Here is a 19256-nt window from a genome sequence, read left to right as displayed (position 1 = left end):
CAGCCCCACACATAACTGCTGAATGGGTATGGATTGCTGACATATGTGAGGTTCTTCAAAACTCTGAGTACTGCACCAAGATGGTGAACCCTGATGACACTATTATCAGCATAACCATCCCACTGGTCTGTCTATTAAAACATTCGCTACAGGAGCTCAAAGAGGAAGCTTTGAATGCCGAGCAGGTTGCTATGGAGTAAGATTTTACAGTGGCTGATAGCACACAGCTCAGCCTCATACAATATTCTCAGACCATATTGGGTGATGTAGAGTGAAGCGTTCTTTCCTGCTAATTCAATGAGTGTTCTTCTCTACCTTCACCCATTGAACATAGTTTCTAGGCACGGAGCAAATTGGGTGATGATAAGGAACAGGAGGAGGAGGAGGAACAGGAGTTTTTGGTCTGCACTACAGAGGGGACTCCCAATCCCAGCTGTCTAGCATGGATGGCTTAAAGAGGAGGAGGCGATGCATTGTGAGGAGGAGAGGATGGTTAGTGTCCATCCTGGTGGGGACTCTGAAAGGACAGGCCGGAGCGAGCCGTTCCCTCCCCCCACGGCCCAAGCGAAGGCCAGCGTGACAATGGGTTGGAGAGGAGGGGGGTGGGCGGGATAGGCTAATTAGGTGGGGGGGGGCTAGTGGTGGAGGAGCAGAGAGGGGCCAGGGGGCGGGGGCCGGTCAGTTCCCGCTCACCTCTCTATGAAGCAGGATGACCAGCGTGGATGCCGTCCTCGAGAGCCTGCGGGCTGCTGCAGCTGTGCGCCTGCCAGGCTGGATGGAGGCTCAGGTGGGCCATCTCATGGATGGTGGTGGTGGATCCTTGCCAGCGGTCCCCCCTCTGCAGCGGCGAGCTCGGTGGTCACGGCCCCCCGAGCGTTTGTCCCCGGATTCCGGGCCTTGTGCCCCCCGCAAGTGCAGGAGCCCCTCCTGGGACCCTCCAGGCCGGGCGCCGGTAAGGGCAGCGGCGAGCAGGCCCCAGCCTGGGAGGAATCCGACTGCCAGGTGGGGCACAGCGGCGGTTGCAAGGCCCTCACCTCGTGGTGCAGTGGGGGCAGAGCCACGACACGCCGGGCAGCGTCTGGGGCCAGGAGGATCGGGAGGCCGCAGCGGTGATGTTCCCACCACGCGGCCTGCCTCGGCGCGATCGGCGGGGTCCGGAGGATTGCCGGATGTCGGCGGGTCGGGCGGCCTCGTCGGCAGCGTCAGGGGGCTCCCCTGCGCCACTTCTGCGGTCTAGACGGCCGTCGGCTGCGTCCGGATCAGCGGCTGGCAGCGTGCAGCATGCGGCCAGTTCTCCTGCCCGGAACGCGTCATCCCCATCCACTGGGAGCCTGGATCCAGCGATCCTGACGTCAGCGATGCTCCAGAACAGTGGGTTGGATGTGTGGCACGGAGGACGAATGCAAGAAGGGTCGATAGCGGAGTGCACAGTTCGTGGACGTCAGGATGCCAGCACTCCGGCTGGGGGACCACAGATCCCTTGCAGCCCGGTGAGTATATGTCTGTGTCACGTTTTTGTCCTTCAGATGCTTGGTCACCTGCGGTTAGTGGTGTTTAGGGGGCGCTTAGCTGGGGTGGGGAGTGCAGGTGGCGGAGACACGGCAGGGGTCCGGGAGATTTTGGTGAATGTGCAGAATTTGCTGGCGAGATTGGATCGCGGTACGGGTGCGCAGGGACATTTGGGAGTGTGGTCGGGCTCGCAGCCGGGGCTGGTTAGTGCGGTGGAGGCGCCGGCTGTGGTGGCAGAACCGTTTTCCGTTTCGGTGCAGACTGAGAAGGAAAAAGAGTGCAGGATACACTTGGATGATAGGGCGCATGGTGAGGTATATGTGTGTTTTGAGGGCCCGTTGGGGGCGCATCTTAAGAAAGAGGTTAGGGAAAAGATAAGTAAAGATGAATATGTGGAAATTTTTTCCCTGCTTCCGTTAGAAAAATGTAATCTTGATAAGGGGAAGAAGGAGGATACGAAAAAGGAGGAGGAAGAAAAACGGCAGTGGCGTTTGATTACCCAGACTTTTGCTAATTGGCTTCAGGCTTTCGCCATCCTGGCCAGTGTCATTGGCGAGAAGGCTCCCGAGAATTGCTCGGGGTTATTTTGTTACATGGATTCCATCAGCGAGGCTCACAGGGTGTATGGCGGTCAGGCGTGGCTTAGGTACGACAAGTAGTTCAGACAGAGAAAAGCTGTTCGGCCGGCCATTGGTGGGACCAGAAAGATATTGGTCTCTGGTTGCGGGTAATGGCGCAGTATAAGTTCGGCCATCCCTTTCAAGGGGGGGCCGGTGGTTCCGGCCATGGTTCACAGTCCGGTGCTGCGGGCACCTCAGGTAACGCGGGTCAGGCAGGCGGACAGAAGTTGGGCGTCTGCTGGCAATTTAATGAGGGACAGTGCAAATTTGGAGTCAATTGTAAGTTTAAGCATTTGTGCTCCCACTGCAGCGGTTCCTCCCATGGAGCCGCAAAATGTTTTAAGAAGGGCAAGGCAAAATCAGGTTCAGGTAATTCCCATGGGGGAGACACCGGTGAAGATGAAAAGGATGGCCCCTTATCTAAATAGATACCCAGATAGGGATAAGGCGTCCTTGTTGTTGTCAGGTTTTACGGAAGGTTTTGTTATTCCGGCCCCTTCATTTGCGGTTCCTATTGTTAAGAAAAATTTGCGTTCAGCTTTGTTGCACGCTGAGGTGGTTTCGGAGAAGTTACGCAAGGAGGTGGAGCTGGGTCGCATGGCGGACCCATTTGAACATGCTCCGTTTGAGGATTTAGTCGTTTCCCCTCTGGGGGTAGTCCCTAAGAAGGAGGCGGAAAAATTTCGCTTGATTCAGCACCTGTCGTACCCCAAGGGTAGGTCGATAAACGACGGCATTGATCCCGAGTTGTGTTCGGTGGTTTACGCATCGTTTGACGAGGCGGTGGTTTGGGTGCAAAAATGTGGAAAGGGCGCCCTTCTTGCCAAGACGGACATAGAATCCGCTTTCCGATTGTTGCCGGTTCATCCGTCTAGCGTTAGACTTCTTGGTTGTTTTTGGGAGGATCGATTTTTTGTCGATTGATGTTTGCCCATGGGTAGTTCGTTATCTTGTGCCCTGTTCGAGGCGTTTAGTTCATTTTTGGAATGGGCGGTGCGGGACGTTTCTGGTTGTGATTCGGTGCTGCACTACTTAGACGATTTTTTGTGTGTCGGCCCGGCGGGGTCTGACTGTTGTTCCAGGATTTTAAGCGCAATTGAATGGGTGGCTTTTTGTTTCGGCGTTCCGCTGGCCCCTGGTAAGATGGAGGGCCCGAGTACGTGTTTGTGTTTTTTAGGTATCGTCATTGATACCGTTCAGTGGGAGTTTCGGTTGCCCGAGGACAAAGTGGCAGGCCTGCGGGAAGATGTTGGGCGGGCTGGTCTCCTGCGCAAGTTGCCTTTGCGAGAGTTGCAATCACTGCTAGGTAAACTTAATTTCACTTGTCGAGTCATGCCGATGGGCAGAGTTTTTTCTAGGAGTTTGGCTAGCTCCACGGCGGGAGTTAAGGCTCCTCACCATTTCGTGCGTTTATCGGCTGAGCACAAGGAGGACTTGGCGGTTTGGAGTGAGTTCTTGAAGACTTATAACGGAAGGTCCTTGTTTATTGAGGGCGTGATTGACATTGAGTCTTTGGAGTTATTTACCGACGCAGCCGGTGGTGCAGTTTTTGGTGCGTACTTTCAGGGGCAATGGTGTGCGTCAAAATGGCCACCGAGTTGAATTTCTTCTGGTTTGGTTCATAATATTGCGCTTTTGGAGATTTTTCCCATTCTGGTAGCGGTGCATTTGTGGCAAGGGATTTTTCGGAACAGGTGAGTTCGGTTTCACTGCGATAACATGGGGGTGGTTTGCGCGATTAATAGTTTGTCCGCATCATCGCCTACGGTGGTGTGTGTGTTACGGCAGTTGGTGTTGTTGTGTTTGACCTTGAACGCGCATGTCACAGCGTCGCATGTGCCAGGAGTTCATAATTCCATCGCTGACTCTCTTTCTCGTTTACAGTTCGATCGATTTCGGTCGTTGTCCCCGGAGGCGGAGATGGTCGGGTTGGAATGCCCTCCGGAATTTTGGCTAGTGGTATCCGGGACGCTGAGGCATTGATTAAGGCATCATTGGCTCCCAGAACTTGGGAGGCTTATCAGACAATTTGGCATGAGTGGGAGGATTTGTTAGCGGCGGCGTCTTGTGGGTTGAGCCAACAGGATCAGGTGGGGATCTTGTTGTCATGGTTAAGTCGGGGGGCATCGGTTGGATGGTCGTCTTCTAAGGTGTCAAGAGTCATGGCGGCTTTGGCATTTGGTTGCAAATTGTGGGGTCAGGATGATATAACCAAGTTCTTTTTAGTGCACAGAGGGCAGTAAAAGGTTTCAGGTGGCGGCCGGAAAAAATGGATTCGAGGCGGCTGGCTTCCTTCAACGTGTTAGAAAAGTTGGGCGAGGTTTTGTCATCATTGTGTTTCTCGATTTTTGATCTTTGTTTGTTTCGGCTGGCCTTTTCATTGGCCTTTTTTGGGGCGCTTAGAGTCGGTGAGTTGGTGGCACCTAGCAAAAAGGGGACGGGGGGCTTGTTGGCCAGGGATGTGTTGTTGGCTGATGGTCGGGTGGAGCTATGGTTGCGACGTTCAAAGTAGGATCCGGAAGGCTGGGGTAGCAGAATTGTTTTGGGTTCAGTCGGGGGTTCTGCTATGTGTCCGGTCTCTTGCCTTAACAGTTTTTGAGGCCTTCAGCCTAGGCGTGATCGGTCTTTATTATGTCATCAAGACGTTTCCTGCTTGTCTCGCTATCAGTTCACGGCGGTTTTCAAAAAGGCTATTGCTTTGTTGGGTTTGGATGGGGCCTGTTTTGCCCCTCACTCTTTTCGGATAGGAGCCGCGACTGAGGCGGCAATTGGGGGGTTGGGGGCTTCCACTATTCACAGGATTAGCAGGTGGCGCTCTAACCGTTTTCAGAGTTATGTGCGGCCACATGGGGTGGTCGAGGGGGATTTATAGGTCTTGCTGGAGCGTTTTTTTCTTTAGTTGGTGACATTTGTTGAGTTTGTGTTTTGTTTTCTAGGTCACCAGGCGTTATTGGTGTGGATTCTCGGACACTCATACGTGCATTGGGGAGCTCTGCACGCCGATGTTCAGACGGAGGGCAGGCAGCTTGGTTTTGACCGAAGTGTGGCAGTAATCCGGTGGCTCGGTTTTCGGGGAATGGCCTGGAATCGAGTGTTGCGGGAGATCCATAACAGCGTGAGCTTGGATCGAGCCCCGGACGTTTTGGTTTTGCATGTTGGGGGGAATGACTTGGGGGTCTGACATTTTCGGGAATTGGTTAGAGACATAAAGCAGGATTGTTTGCGGTTATGGGTTTTGTACCCGGGTGTGAGCGTCGTTTGGTCGGAAATTGTGCCGCGAAAACGGTGGAAGCACATGCGGTCTTTGGAAAAAATTGATAAGGCCCGCATAAAGGTTAATAGGGCGGTGTCTGCCTTTGTGTCTAGGAATGGGGGCGTGGCGGTTAGACATTTCGAATTGGAATCAGGAAAAGGGGAGTATTGGTTGGCGGACGGCGTTCATTTGAATGCTGTGGGAATGGATTTTTGGGCTCTCGGGTTGCAGGAGGGCATTGAAAGGGCCATAGCTTTTCGGTCAGGTGGGGTCTCGGGCCTTTAAGGTGTTCAAAGGACTCTCGTTGTGGCGGCTGGGGGGAGTCCTTGAAGTTGGTGGAAATTGGTTTGGGGGGGTCCATCGGTATATGGCTCCTCTGTTTTGGAGTTTAATATGTTTCGGATCTGGTGAATGGTGGTGGGGAGTTCCGGCAGGGGTGGTCGGATCTCCAGTTTATTACAGTGAACAGTGAACCCTCTTGTGGGGTTTTTGGTGCTCCCGAGCCAGGGTTACAACGGCTGGGAGTAAAATATTGTTTTAAGTTATGTTCACGGTATGGTTAAATCACCAGATTCTTGTGGTCTCCAAGGACTTCTCCTAGTTTTAAAAATGTTATGCTTTTACATTTATTGTTAACTGTTGTTTGTTTAATAAATAAGGCTGCTGTGGCCTACACAATTCCAAAGAAATATCTGCCTGTCATGTCGGAGGCAGGAGTGCCATTTTCAGTGCATGCCTGCAAGAGAGCCATTGTGGAAGACTTCCTGAAAAGATTCCCCTCAGACAATGCAACTGGCAGAGGTACCGTCTCTCTTCACCCACAAGGATTACAGGGAGGGACACGCACACCAAGTACAACTCAGGGGAGGGCATTTTCATGAAACCATTACATCAGCAAGGCTATCTGTGGGTGTAACTATGACTAGGGAGAAGTTGACCAAGATGGCGAGGGAGTATGTAAATGACCATACCAGTGACCTTCCTGATTCTTCAGTGCCCTTTAACTATTGGTAGTCCCAGCTGCACACTTGGCCTGACCTTTCCTTGTACTCCTTGGAGCTGCTACCTGCCCTGCCGCAAGTGTGTTTTCTGAGCTGGTTTTTAGTTCATCCGGTGCTATCATAACGGATAGACGCTCACACCTGTCAATGGAAGATGCAGACAGGCTGACTCTTCTAAAATTTAACAAGAGCTGAATTTCCTCTGACAATGTAAACCCTACGGATGACGGCAACCTAACGAAAATGCAGCCCAAATGTTCTTTTTTGGAAGTTGTTTTAACATCCATGCCTTACCATCCAAACCCATTTTGTTCAGGAAATCACGTCCTGCTCCTCCTGCTTCTGCAACAAGTACTTAGTGGTCATATATGTACACCCCTTTTGGTTAATGTTTTTACATTTTTGGAAACCTTTGTATATTGTGCAATAGGGAAACCTGTACTTGCTATCTGTACCTATTCTAATAACTTCAAAATGTATTGTGAGGTCTCCATCACGGTCTCTTTCGGCGTGAATGATACAGACCCCATGGGTAATTTTTGGAAACCTTTGTACATTGTGCAATGGCCAAATTTATACTCTCAATCCCTATATATCCTATTATTAATTTTTTTACTGTGTTGCCCTTCTCACGATCTCTTTCAGCATGTATTTGGGAGCCTGATGTTGATTTTTGGGTCTGCACTTGGACATTGTGAAATATCAATGCAATAATATGCATTAATATGCTCCACATACTTCTTCAGGTTTCAGCCTTACACAGAATAATAATATGAGTAATGAAATATGCTCTATATATACAGCATATGCTGCTAGTTCAAATATCTTACCCACATGCAGCGCCCCAGAGATCTGGTCGTTGCAGTATGACACTCTGCCACTAAGGGGAGTGATGGTACGTCTGATGGCACTGAAGGAATTCTACTGACCAGGTATCACCAGCACACATTACACTTCACGCTCCGGCCACTAGGGGGAGAAAAAGGCTTTATTTATTGGGCCACTCCTCACACTGGTAAAACTAGGGGTTGGTTAGGAAGTTAGTCAGAAGCTGACTGGGTTGGATTCAGGCAACATCCCGTGGCAGGGGGTGTTGCAGGGAGAAGACACAGGGGGGTCCCTGTCAGGCGTGGGAACCTGGCAGGTGCCTAGCGAACAGAGCAAAACGTAACGGAACAGCGCCTGCACACCCCGCGGCGGTATCCAAGAGAGAGACACTAAGGGAAGGATATGGTGGAACAGTGAGAAATGAGATCAAGCACAAAGGAGAACCAGTAGGAGTCGTGCCGTAAGACCGAGGCAACATCCTACTGAGGCGCGTAGGCGGTGGCCGGAACACCGCGGGAGTAACTGACTCTAGGCCTTACTTCGAACTCCGCAGGACAGTTAATTATAGGTTGGCTGTCTACCTTAAATTTCCTACGAAGACATAGGGGGCAACGCGTGGAGAGGGGCGTCTCTACGGTCCCGGAAGAGCTCCGAGCCTTCCCGTCATACGGGTGCGTCCTAGCCATAACATACTAGGGGACGAGAAACTAGTAACATCTGGAACTAAAGAGAGAGAGCTGTAGAGAACGAAAGAACGAGAACAGCAGTTGTGAGGACTATTCCGAATGCTCAGCAGGGTAGCACTACAACACACAGGCGCTAGTGGTAGGCAACGATTTCCCACCTGCAAAGGGAACTCTGGAAGTGCCCATCGGACCGGCCGGTCTCAGATAGCCCTGTTAAGCGTGCTCTGGATTGAGGGTCCTGAAGTCTACAGTAAAGAGGTAAAGAGACTGCAACCTTGTGTCCTCGTTATTGACTGCACCTCACACCATCACCATCTACCTTACTGGGAAGCCCTGGGGACATACTTCACCTGTGGGAAGGTATACCATCCAGCTGCCATTCCATCACGCCAGTGGACCCCACAGCAGCGTCGGCCACCCTGACCGAACACCACAGGTGGCGTCACGAATCCCTGACAGACTGTACTATCACCTTTAGTGGACGCCCCTTAGCAGGGTCGCGGACCGGGTCTAGCCACCGTGACAGCCTCGGAACCAAACCAGAGAGGCCCGGTACCGAGAACTCGTGGCCCTGTGTCTGGGGGCGCTCCACACACATACCTTTGTAAATGGAAATTTAAAGGGAAATGCAGCATAATACCTCTGTTAGCATACGCCATATACTGCTGACATACAAAATCTGTGTCTGAGGGTGAAACCACTGGCCCTTCCCCTGTATTACGGCCTTCTCAGTCTGCTTTCAAGGAAGCAGGTGCTGATGCCTCCTTCCCTCAACCTGCAGTTGCACAGACACAACAGTCAGCAACCACGTCCAGTTCATTGTCCCAGCGCAGTGTTCAGCTGTCCCTTGTCAGCATATGTCACGATATGGTATGAAATATCATATAAGTTTAGTGCTCTACAGCTTATGAGGTGGGCTAAACCACCCCCCCACCCCCTTCTCTTTCTGGCTCTCCTTGTTTCTCTATGGGCTACGGAATGGATGTTAGAAGGGGGATTTATTGCCCTGGGGTCATAAATTCCAGGCTCCACGACAGTCACTCGCCCCCTCCCCAGCTGCACCAGCTAGAACTGGTTTCTAAGTCTCTGAACACATGGAAGTTCTTTGTTTTGTTTTTGTAAGATATTACGCAAACCGTTTACGTTAAGAACACGAAAATATATATTCTTTACATCCCTCGGTGGATCTATCCACCACGGTAAACTTGAGCTTCTAGCTCCATCTAGTAAAGAAGTAGGTATTTCTCTGTAAATATGTATCCCAGATAGGACATATTTGATCTCATTAGAATGCCCACGTTAATCCGAGATGAATGCTGGGTTTGTTATGACTATGACATGTTTTGTAGCGAAGTTATAGAAAGTAGATAAATTTAAGGTTGCAGTACTCAGAATGTAGAGAGAGGAGGGTCTAGATAAGCCAGACTTTCTGTGATGTCACCGGTTGCAGGTTTTTAAATCTCTGCCAGATCCCCAGCTCCTTTTTCTTGACCTTTTTTTCTTAACTTCTTGTCTTCTTCTGGAAAGCCCTGAGCACGTCTAATGAGCTGGGACGTATGGTTGCCTGCAATGCAATGAACTGAGAACATGTGAGTGTTATATTTTCTCATTTAATCCCTGTTTATTTTATAATTAACAGCAGAGAAGAAGAAAATATGCGGCACTCACCCCAGGATAACTGTGAAGATTGTGGTCTTTATTGGAGAAAAATGCAAGTTACATCCATCAGGACATCAGGTATATATGAGGGTGCGGTATAGGAGCTCGGACGACGGCCGTTTCGCACACACAGGTGCTTCGACGGGTCCGGACCGGGTTTTGAGTCCTGTCTTCTCTTTTCCCAGTCTCATCATGTCAGTGGTTAACTTTTCTCAGCCTCAGTCTGGTCTCAGGTTTGCTATTTAGCCCCACTGTGTCCTGCAGATCATGTCAGTTATAGTTTCCCCCTGAGGAAGGCCAATTGCCGAAACGCACGTCGGGGAGGACGGGACTCCTGTGCACATCTTCTGTGACTCACCACTGCAGTATGTACTATATATCTGGCACACGTTTACAGGGTCACATATATTGCTGCTACATTTCAAAAACCTGACCGGCACATCCAAACTGCAGTGTGCTGCCTTATTTACTTAAATATATTGCTGCTAGACGTTTTTTTCATCATTTATGCAATTGTTAGCATATATGGACCTTTTATTTTTATGGTCCATAATAGATATTAGTGCACTGCAGTCCGGTCCCTCTATGTGAGATGTGTGTGCGGGCTTGTGTAAGGGATTTGTCTGCCTGCCATGCTGTATACCTGTGTTTTTTACATAATAAAGTTTTTTCATATTTGCATTAATTGGACGTTTTTGACTGCGTTTTTGGTGCTCTTTTTGTTTGATACAGTTATCGTTTCTACCTAGTGCTGCTGTAACTATCCAAAAAAGAAGGGAAGTACAAACCATTGGATAATTAAAATATAAAGAATTTTATTAAATATGATTAAAAGACAAATATGTAATTCATATGTAGACGTATATAGAACAAGGGGAAACACAGCAAAGTGAACCCAGGGCAATCCACACAGTATAACTGGGTATGTACAAGTTAGTCACTACATATATATGCACCAGCAGGCTCTGGATTATAAAGCATAAATGATCATAAACAAAATACAACGGAAGTCCATATAATAGATCTTTACAGACTGTATAGATAGTGCAAAAGCTACAGAAATCTGTAGATAGCAGTAAGAGATAAATGTGTCTATTGTAGACTACTATAATATAATAAAGGAGAGGCCATATACTCATAACCCTATATGGTGTTACACAAAAAGTACAAGACTGTGCCAATAATTAAGGTAACCACATAGGTCTGGACTAAAAGTGTCAGTGCATAATGCATACGGCACAAAAGGCCACATAAACCCATATGAGGGCCATATAAAGCGGATCATAAATGCAGTGTCAGTGTTGCATGCATACCTGCTGGTACAGAGGATTGCCGTGGGACACGTTTACAGGGTCACATATATTGCTGCTACATTTCAAAAACCTGACCGGCACATCCAAACTGCAGTGTGCTGCCTTATTTACTTAAATATATTGCTGCTAGACGTTTTTTTCATCATTTATGCAATTGTTAGCATATATGGACCTTTTATTTTTATGGTCCATAATAGATATTAGTGCACTGCAGTCCGGTCCCTCTATGTGAGATGTGTGTGCGGGCTTGTGTAAGGGATTTGTCTGCCTGCCATGCTGTATACCTGTGTTTTTTACATAATAAAGTTTTTTCATATTTGCATTAATTGGACGTTTTTGACTGCGTTTTTGGTGCTCTTTTTGTTTGATACAGTTATCGTTTCTACCTAGTGCTGCTGTAAGCTGACTCTGATTGCTCCGATTTGTCCTGCTGCATTTGCTGTCTGAACCCGTGTCTCTGTTTTCCCCTGTTCCCATCTTGACTCAGTGTTCCCATTTAGTGTGCAGACTCCCCGGCTTGACTTGTCGTGTTTCCTGACCTGTTTCTGTCATTTTTTTTTCTTATCTGCTCCTGACTTTAACTGACCCCTGGCTTGTCTCTGACCTCGAGTTTGCTTTTTCCTTTGGTGCTGCGCTACTGTCTAGGATTTGACCCTGCTTGTTTGGACTATCCTGAGGCCACCTTTGGTAGCCTCGCTGTTGTACTGCAGGTTAGCTCTGTTTAGGTGCAGACCTACATCCTCTCTACTGCCATCTAGTGAAGCCTGCACCTACCTGCAGTGCAGCAGCATGACACTGGTCTTCCAACTGAGTCCAGTGGATTGCTTCCATAGAAAAGATGCTGTCTGGAAGTGCGAATCAGAAGCAGGAAGAGTTGTCAAGCTGGGTCAAAGCCAAGATGTCACATCAAGGACAAAAGCAAGAGACAAACCATTAGTCGAAACACAAACTGGAGTCAGAACATGCAAAACACAAAACAGACCACAGGAGCCAAGTCAGAGAGCCTAGGTCGCTAGCTGAACATTAACTAATAACTGGCATCTAGAGACTATCTACTAAGGTTTATATAGAAGGAAGCCCAACAGAGGGCTAATTATCCAAAAGCTCACTGCAGTAAAACACAAGTGAATAGCAAAGGAGAAACTGGTCTCAGGAATTTGAAACCTAAACACTCAAATACTACCAGTGTCCAGCAGTAACCATAGTGTTACTGCTGCACCGCCTTGTGACCAGGGCAGGTGTTCCAGCAGCATATTCAAACACGCATGTACAATAGCAGACTTATAGTCTGATAGTCTGAATTTTTCCCTTATGTGTTGAAGAAATTATTCTTTTAAGCCCTGGTGAACTCATCCACCTACTCAGGATCTCGCAAGAGTAATTTCACACATACTGTATCTAATGGGCACCAAAACATGTTACCTGCAACCTCGCTCACTAAGAACAGCTGCAAACTCTCCCTCATGTTATACAAATAGCTACATGAGAAATCGGAATCATGACTTGTATACTACAACTAACAAATCCAAACCTGCATCACCAGTCAGTGGCTCAGGCTCCTCTGACAAAAAACAGAGTGTGGGCAGGCTCCAAGCGTCCCCATCCAGGGCAAGCAAGTCACAGCTCACAGACTGAGCCAAAATAGGTTGCAGTATTTCCTCTCGCCATGAATCTAAGACCCACTCTTCTTTCAAGCTTTCCAACTAGGATGTCCTAATCAGAAACAAAGCAGACAGCCTCACTTCCTCCTGTACGACAGAATGAGGAGAGATAATGCAAAAAAATTCTACCTTCTAAAAAGACTTCAATTCTCAATTGCTGAGGTGTACAATACTTGTTATCGTGAACTCGCTGCAGTCCATCAGGATATTACATTTATTGCTGACTTAGTAGAAGTACTCAAGAAGGATCACAATATTATGATATCTTGGCTAGGGAAAGCTAGGACCACAACAAATACCACTACCATACCCAATACCCAATCATCAGCATTTAGGGGTATGAAAAGTCATCTCAAAGACAATGATAATTGTAGATGGTTCAATAACATCACGAGAAATAAGACTGAAGGCCATTGGTGAAGAAAACTGTATATTTATTAAACTCAAGGGGAAATTGAAGACTAAGTCAAAATTGACAGCGCACATAGGGTCCGGAAGCTCAAGCTACGAGATCAAAAAGGTCATAATGGATAAAGTGCGTGACTTCAACCATGCCACAAAATGCCACAAAATGACCTGCTTACATAATTTCAGTGATTTTCTTATTAGCTTTGGAGAAAGTGTTAACGAAGACAAGGTAGATGATATCACTGTCATGCTGATTGATTTTTAAGAGTAGAATTATTGCTTTAATAGGGGACTGGTGCTTGTAATCAATATCTTCTTCTGTTAAAAATGGTAAACTCCAAAGAAACTTTCAGTCATTATTGGTTTGCATTAAAAGTGCTTTACAGACAATGGCATTGCTGCTTGAAAGATTGCCAATAAAATCAACCATTTATTTGATCATCGAGAACTTCAAAGAGACAAGTTCAATTACTGTGAAGAAGACTTTTTTTGGACCAAAGAAAGTCCAGCAAGTGCAAAAGAGAATTTATCTTTTGGAATAATTCAACACTGGTGCAGAGCTTGCTCAGAAATGGCAGCAGGCAGGTGTCAGAGCATCTGCACAGCAGTAAAAATGAAACTGGTTGTGACTCATTATGCTTATGACACCTGCGACATTTCAGTCTGCGGTTTCCTTTTCTAAACCTAAGGATTTTTAAAGGATATGATCAGCTAATACAATTTCAGAGATATTTATAAGATATACCAAAAATTTGACTTTGATACATCCACCAAATACAACCCCTGGCAAAAATTATGGAATCACCGGCCTTTGAGGATGTTCATTCAGTTGTTTAATTTTGTAGAAAAAAAGCAGGTCACAGACATGGCACAAACCTAAAGTTATTTCAAATGGCATCTTGCTGGCTTTAAGATACACTAAAAGAAATCAAGAACAAAAAATGTGGTAGTGAGTAATGGTTACTTTTTTTAACCAAGCATAGGGAAAAATTATGGAATCACTCAATTCTGAGGAAAAAATTATGGCGTCACGAAAAACAAACAAAAAAACACTCCAAAACATCACTAGTATTTTGTTGCACCACCTCTGGCTTTAATAACAGCTTGCAGTCTCTGAGGCATGGACTTAATGAGTGTCAAACAGTACCCTTCATCAATCTGGGTCCAACTTTCTCTGATTGCTGTTGCCAGATCAGCTTTGCAGGTTGGAGCCTTGTCATGGACCATTTTTTTCAACTTCTACCGAAGATTTTCAATTAGATTGAGATCCGGACTATTTGCAGGCCATGACATTGACCCTATGTGTCTTTTTTCAAGGAATGTTTTCACAGTTTTTGCTCTATGGCAGGATGCATTTTCATTTCGAAAAATGATATCATCATCCCCAAACATCCTTTCAATTGATGGGATAAGAAAAGTGTTCAAAATATCAACATAAACTTGTGCATTTATTGAAGATGTAATGACAGCCGTCTCCCCAGTGCCTTTACCTAACATGCAGCCCATATTATCAATGACTGTGGAAATTTGCATGTTCTCTTCAGTCAGTCATCTTTATAAATCTCATTGGAAGGGCACCAAACAAAAGTTCAAGCATCATCACCTTGCCCAATGCAGATTCGTGATTCATCACCGAATATGACTTTCATCCAGTCATCCACAGTCCATGATTGCTTTTCCTTAGCCCATTGTAACTTTGTTTTTTTCTGTTTAGGTATTAATGATGGCTTTCGTTTAGCTTTTCTGTATATAAATTCCATTTGCTTTAGGCGGTTTCTTACAGTTTGGTCACATACGTTGACCCCAGTTTCCACCCATTCGTTCCTCATTTGTTTTGTTGTGCATTTCCTGTTTTGGAGACATATTGCTTTAAGTTTCTGGTCTTGATGCTTTGATGTCTTCCTTGGTCTACCAGTATGTTTGCCTTTAACAACCTTCCCATGTAGTTTGTATTTGGTCCAGATTTTAGACACAGCTGACTGTGACCAGCCATCATCTTTTGCAACATTGCATGATTATTTACCCTCTTTCAAGAGTTTGATAATCCTCTCCTTTGTTTCAATTGACATATCTTGTGTTGGAGCCATGATACATGTCAGTCCACTTGGTGCAACAGCTCTCCAAGGTGTGATCACTCCTTTTTAGATGCAGACTAACAAGCAGATCTAATTTGATGCAGGTGTTATTTTTGGGTATGAAAATTTACAGGGTGATTCCATAATTTTTTCCTCAGAATTGAGTAATTCCATAATTTTTCCCCTATGCTTGGTTAATTTACTTGTTTTATTGTATTTGTTTTATTATGTATACCCCTCCTCACATGTAAAGCGCCATGGAATAAATGGCGCTATAATAATAAATAATAATAATAATAATTTAGTAACCATTACTGACTACCACATTTTTTGTTCTTGATTTCTTTTAGCGTTTCTTAAAGTCAGAAAGTTGCCATTTGAAATGGCTTTAGTTTTGTGCCATGTCTGTAATCTGCTTTTTTCTACAAAATTAAACAACTGAATGAACATCCTTCAAGGCCAGTGATTCCATAATTTTTTTTGCCAGGGGTTGTATTCATAAATGCTTAAGCAAAGAAACTATCTTTGATGTTAAGTCACACTCGGACCAATGTTATTCTATGAGGCCAGGCATATGTCTAATTTTTTTGTTTGTACCGAGCCGGTCCAAGAAAAAAATTGCATCATGCCCAAGTTGAATCTGATTATCTGATCATACTGGGCCATGCAAGTCCATAAGTCAATGGAAAACAAGGGACTGCACTCGAATAACATCTGATCTCATCTGAGAGAATCTGATCAAACTGTGATCAAGCTCTGAGTGTGATTTGCATAATCAACTCAATTTTCTCCCATGAGAGAATATACAGTATGCTGGTGTGACTCTAGCTTTAAGAGAACCAATTAAAAATGTTGACGATATAGTATAACCACCCTGTCTTACCAGATTGTATAAATTCCTCTATTTGTAACACCTGGTGAATATACACAATCCTACATTAATCATTAGTTACAGATCTTACCTTTGGGATAAGGTAACCTTTTATCTCCATGTCTCGGTAGGTCATATGAGGCAAAGCCAAGGGAGAAATATCTCCATATCGTTGTACTTCATGGATCACAGCATTAGTATACGGCATTTGTAGAACATCTGCCATTGTTGGTTTCCGTTCTCTTCCAATTACTCGATCAATTTCTTCCTGAACCTTGGCTGAATAGAATTATTTGCTACTACATGAATACTTCTAAGTATTACACCTTACTATATGAATAGTATACCTTACTATATGATTACTACACCTTACTATATGTTTTTACTCACATTGTACATCTGGGTAGAGGAGCATAAACAGCACTGCCCACCTCATGGTGGAACTTGTGGTTTCTGTCCCAACACTAAACAAATCGTATGTTGTCATGAGCAGGTTCCCGTCATGAAAACTAGTGGAACCATCTTCTTTCACCTAGAAGAAATCAGTTTTAATATTGTGGTACTTAAATTATGGGCACCAGGAAAAATTATCTCTGTTGGGTTATGGCCAAACAGATGTAGATTCTCTCATTTGAAAGAATCAGGCCGATTATGAAAATGACACTCTGATCAAAAATGAATTCAAGAGTCAGCATAGTGTGATCTGAATCTCTGTGAGAGAATCGGACCACACTGTAAGGAGAAGAAGGAGAACAAAATTTCTCCATCCTCTCCATTCTGTAAGTCCGCAGAAATTGGGTTGCACTCAGATGACCTGTTTTCCATGCACCCATAGACTTGAATCTGATTTCAAAGTGAGTGGGAGGCGGTCATTTTAACATAATAATATGTTGCTTTTATTGCAGATTTCCCCTGTAACTGGCGCTGGTATAGTAAACCCAATTACATGGCCTGCATAACAGAACTGAGTGAGTCTCCTTGGACACACCAGCTCCTCCTTCCTCTCAACACAATCAGTGTATGGTGAAGTGTGGACTGCCAGTATGTTTAAAGTCTATGGGCATTTCATAACTGGTCAAATAGACCCCTAACATGTTGCCTATTGTCACTGGTTTACCGCGACAGAGAGAAGCCAGAAGACCGCAGCATCTGAGTTCTCCTACTCCTGTGCTGAATAGAAGCAATTCACCTTTTTATTAAACAGTGTAATTTTCTTTGGGTAGTGCAGGGGTTATTCTGCTCTGCTGAGAGTTCTTGGAGGTAAGGTTCTCAGCTGTGCATTGTTAGCCGCTCCCATCCCATATATAATCTGGGTCCTGACTATCACACATTCTCACTGCTAGCTTATTCTGCATGGCTTGGAGGACATTTGCTAGTCGTTATTTGAGTAGTTGGTTGGTGGATTTATCTGTGACAGTGCCTTGGTTTTGTGAGTGTGATAATTCCTTTTCTTCTTCTACTTTAGTTTAACCCCATCCTTCACTCCCTGGTGAATACCTCTGTTATATGTAAGTGTATATGTTAGGTGTCAGGATTCTCCTGCTGCGCGGGATAGATCCCAAGCATTATCTGCTTCTGCGGTCTCCCATTCAGGTCTGGCCACTGCTATTGCTGCTCAGCACAGACGTCGATCTCAGCATCTTGCTCAGGCTCGTGGAATACATATGGTTACTGCTGGCTCTCCAGCCAAGTCTATGGTAACCAATGATATGCCGGTGCAGCCTTGCACTCTGGAGTCAAAGTCCAGAGATCACCTTACTGAGCATGTCCATGATGTGGCGTTTTCTCATTGGTGGTCAGATGTTTGCTACTCTGATAATGTGGCAGCCCTGGATTGGCCCACGGGCGATGTCTCGGCCGACTGGAAATGAGTGTTTGGGGTGGAGCTCAGCATTTAAAAGGCTCTCCGTGGTGCACTCAGTCGTGCTAGTGTCATCTGTGTTTGGTGTTTATGGGTGGCTACTCTACCACTCTGCACATTTGTGTGTAGGTGTCTTTGCTCAGACACTGTACACCTTAGCGGGCAGGTTGCACACTTATGCAGTTTCGTACCCTTGGCTCAACGCCTGAGTTTCTAGTCTGCTAAATGCTTAGGATGCCGGTCAGGCACAGGTTCAGTAGTGTCAGGACTGGGGTAACTAGCCGCTTGGCTTAGCATCTGTTTTGCACATGTATGCTATTGGCACACTTCAGTTACAGAGCAAGCTCAACCCTTATGCTATACTTCTTGGTGAAAGCGACAGGGTACAGTATCTAGCATCAAAGAGTTTTCTCTTTTGGGTCAATATCTGCTTCATTCAGGTGTGCAGTTAGCACCATTTAGTTGCAGAGCCAGACCAATCCATGTGCAATTATTCCTGTGTTGTTAACAGGGTATAGCACTTCGCATACTCGTGCCGTACCTCTCAGTGAAGTAACTGAGCTTGGTACTCAGTGTTCTCTCCTGTCTGACTCCCAGTGGCTCCAGATGGTGGAGGAGTGTTTTCTGGTGCTGGGTCATATATACGATGACCCCGACTACAGCAGGGAGACTGGTCGGTGGAGGAGTATTGCTCTAAGTTTCGGAGGTGGTCCACAGACACTAAGTGGAATAACTCCTCACTCCGTAGCCAGTTCTTTGGAGAGTTATCAGTAAGGATGAAGGATGCCTTAGCCCTGTATGAGACTCCAGTTTCCCTTGAGGTGGCCATGTCTCTGGCCATCCAGGTGGATCACGGTCTTTGCCAAAGAAATAAGGAGACACTCCAATGTGTGGGAGGTCAGGGGCAAAGGGAAATCAGGTCGGAGTAATCTGAGGAACACATGCAGTTGAATGTGGCAACTCATTCTGGAAAGCAGTCTGTTGTTCGGCACAAAGGGGAGTATGTTTTTACTGTGGTAAAAAGGGCCATTTTTAGTTGATTTTATCATTGATCTACCCGTGTCATCAGAGAATACTGTAATTTTGGTGATGGTGGACAGATTCAGTAAAATGTCACATTTTATTGTGCTACCCGTTTTACCTAACGCCAAGATCTCGGCACAAATTTTCATCAGAGAAATTATTAAATTACATGGGATCCCTACTGATATTGTTTCGGACCGGGAAGTGCAGTTTATTTCCAAATCTTGGAGTGCATTTTGCACCGATTTGGGGATCCATCTGTCATTCTCTTCAGCATTTCACCCACAGTGCTAACTGCACGGGTTAACCAGTGTCATGATCCAGGTCAGGGTTTGCTTCTTGCTTTTCTTTTCCAAGCCTGGTTATGGTGGGGTTAACCTTTCCTGCCTCTCTTTGGTTCGTGGGTGGCTATTTATTGGTGCCATTCATGGTAGAATGTGTCAGTGATAGTTCATGCTTCCAGGCTAGATTAGCTGACCCGTATACCC

At 46.0% G+C, this 19256-nt stretch overlaps 1 protein-coding gene across 1 annotated transcript in view; it reads right to left on the bottom strand.

The window, feature by feature from the left end:
• LOC138647785 (cytochrome P450 2D14-like) overlaps positions 1-19256 on the bottom strand; it is a 169932-nt gene that overhangs the window by 27373 nt on the left and 123303 nt on the right. Inside the window, exons 6-7 of the mRNA XM_069737042.1 lie at positions 16275-16416; positions 15976-16163 (exon numbers count right to left, since the gene is read on the bottom strand). Of these exons, the coding sequence (XP_069593143.1) occupies positions 15976-16163; positions 16275-16416 (330 nt within the window). The remainder of the gene's footprint in view (positions 1-15975; positions 16164-16274; positions 16417-19256) is intronic.

The sequence above is a fragment of the Ranitomeya imitator genome, chromosome 8 (genome assembly GCF_032444005.1).
Source record: "Ranitomeya imitator isolate aRanImi1 chromosome 8, aRanImi1.pri, whole genome shotgun sequence".
In the NCBI taxonomy this organism is placed as follows: Eukaryota; Metazoa; Chordata; class Amphibia; order Anura; family Dendrobatidae; genus Ranitomeya; species Ranitomeya imitator.
The sequence above is the reverse complement of the archived record's forward strand: the minus strand, read 5'-3'. Positions and strand labels throughout refer to the sequence as shown.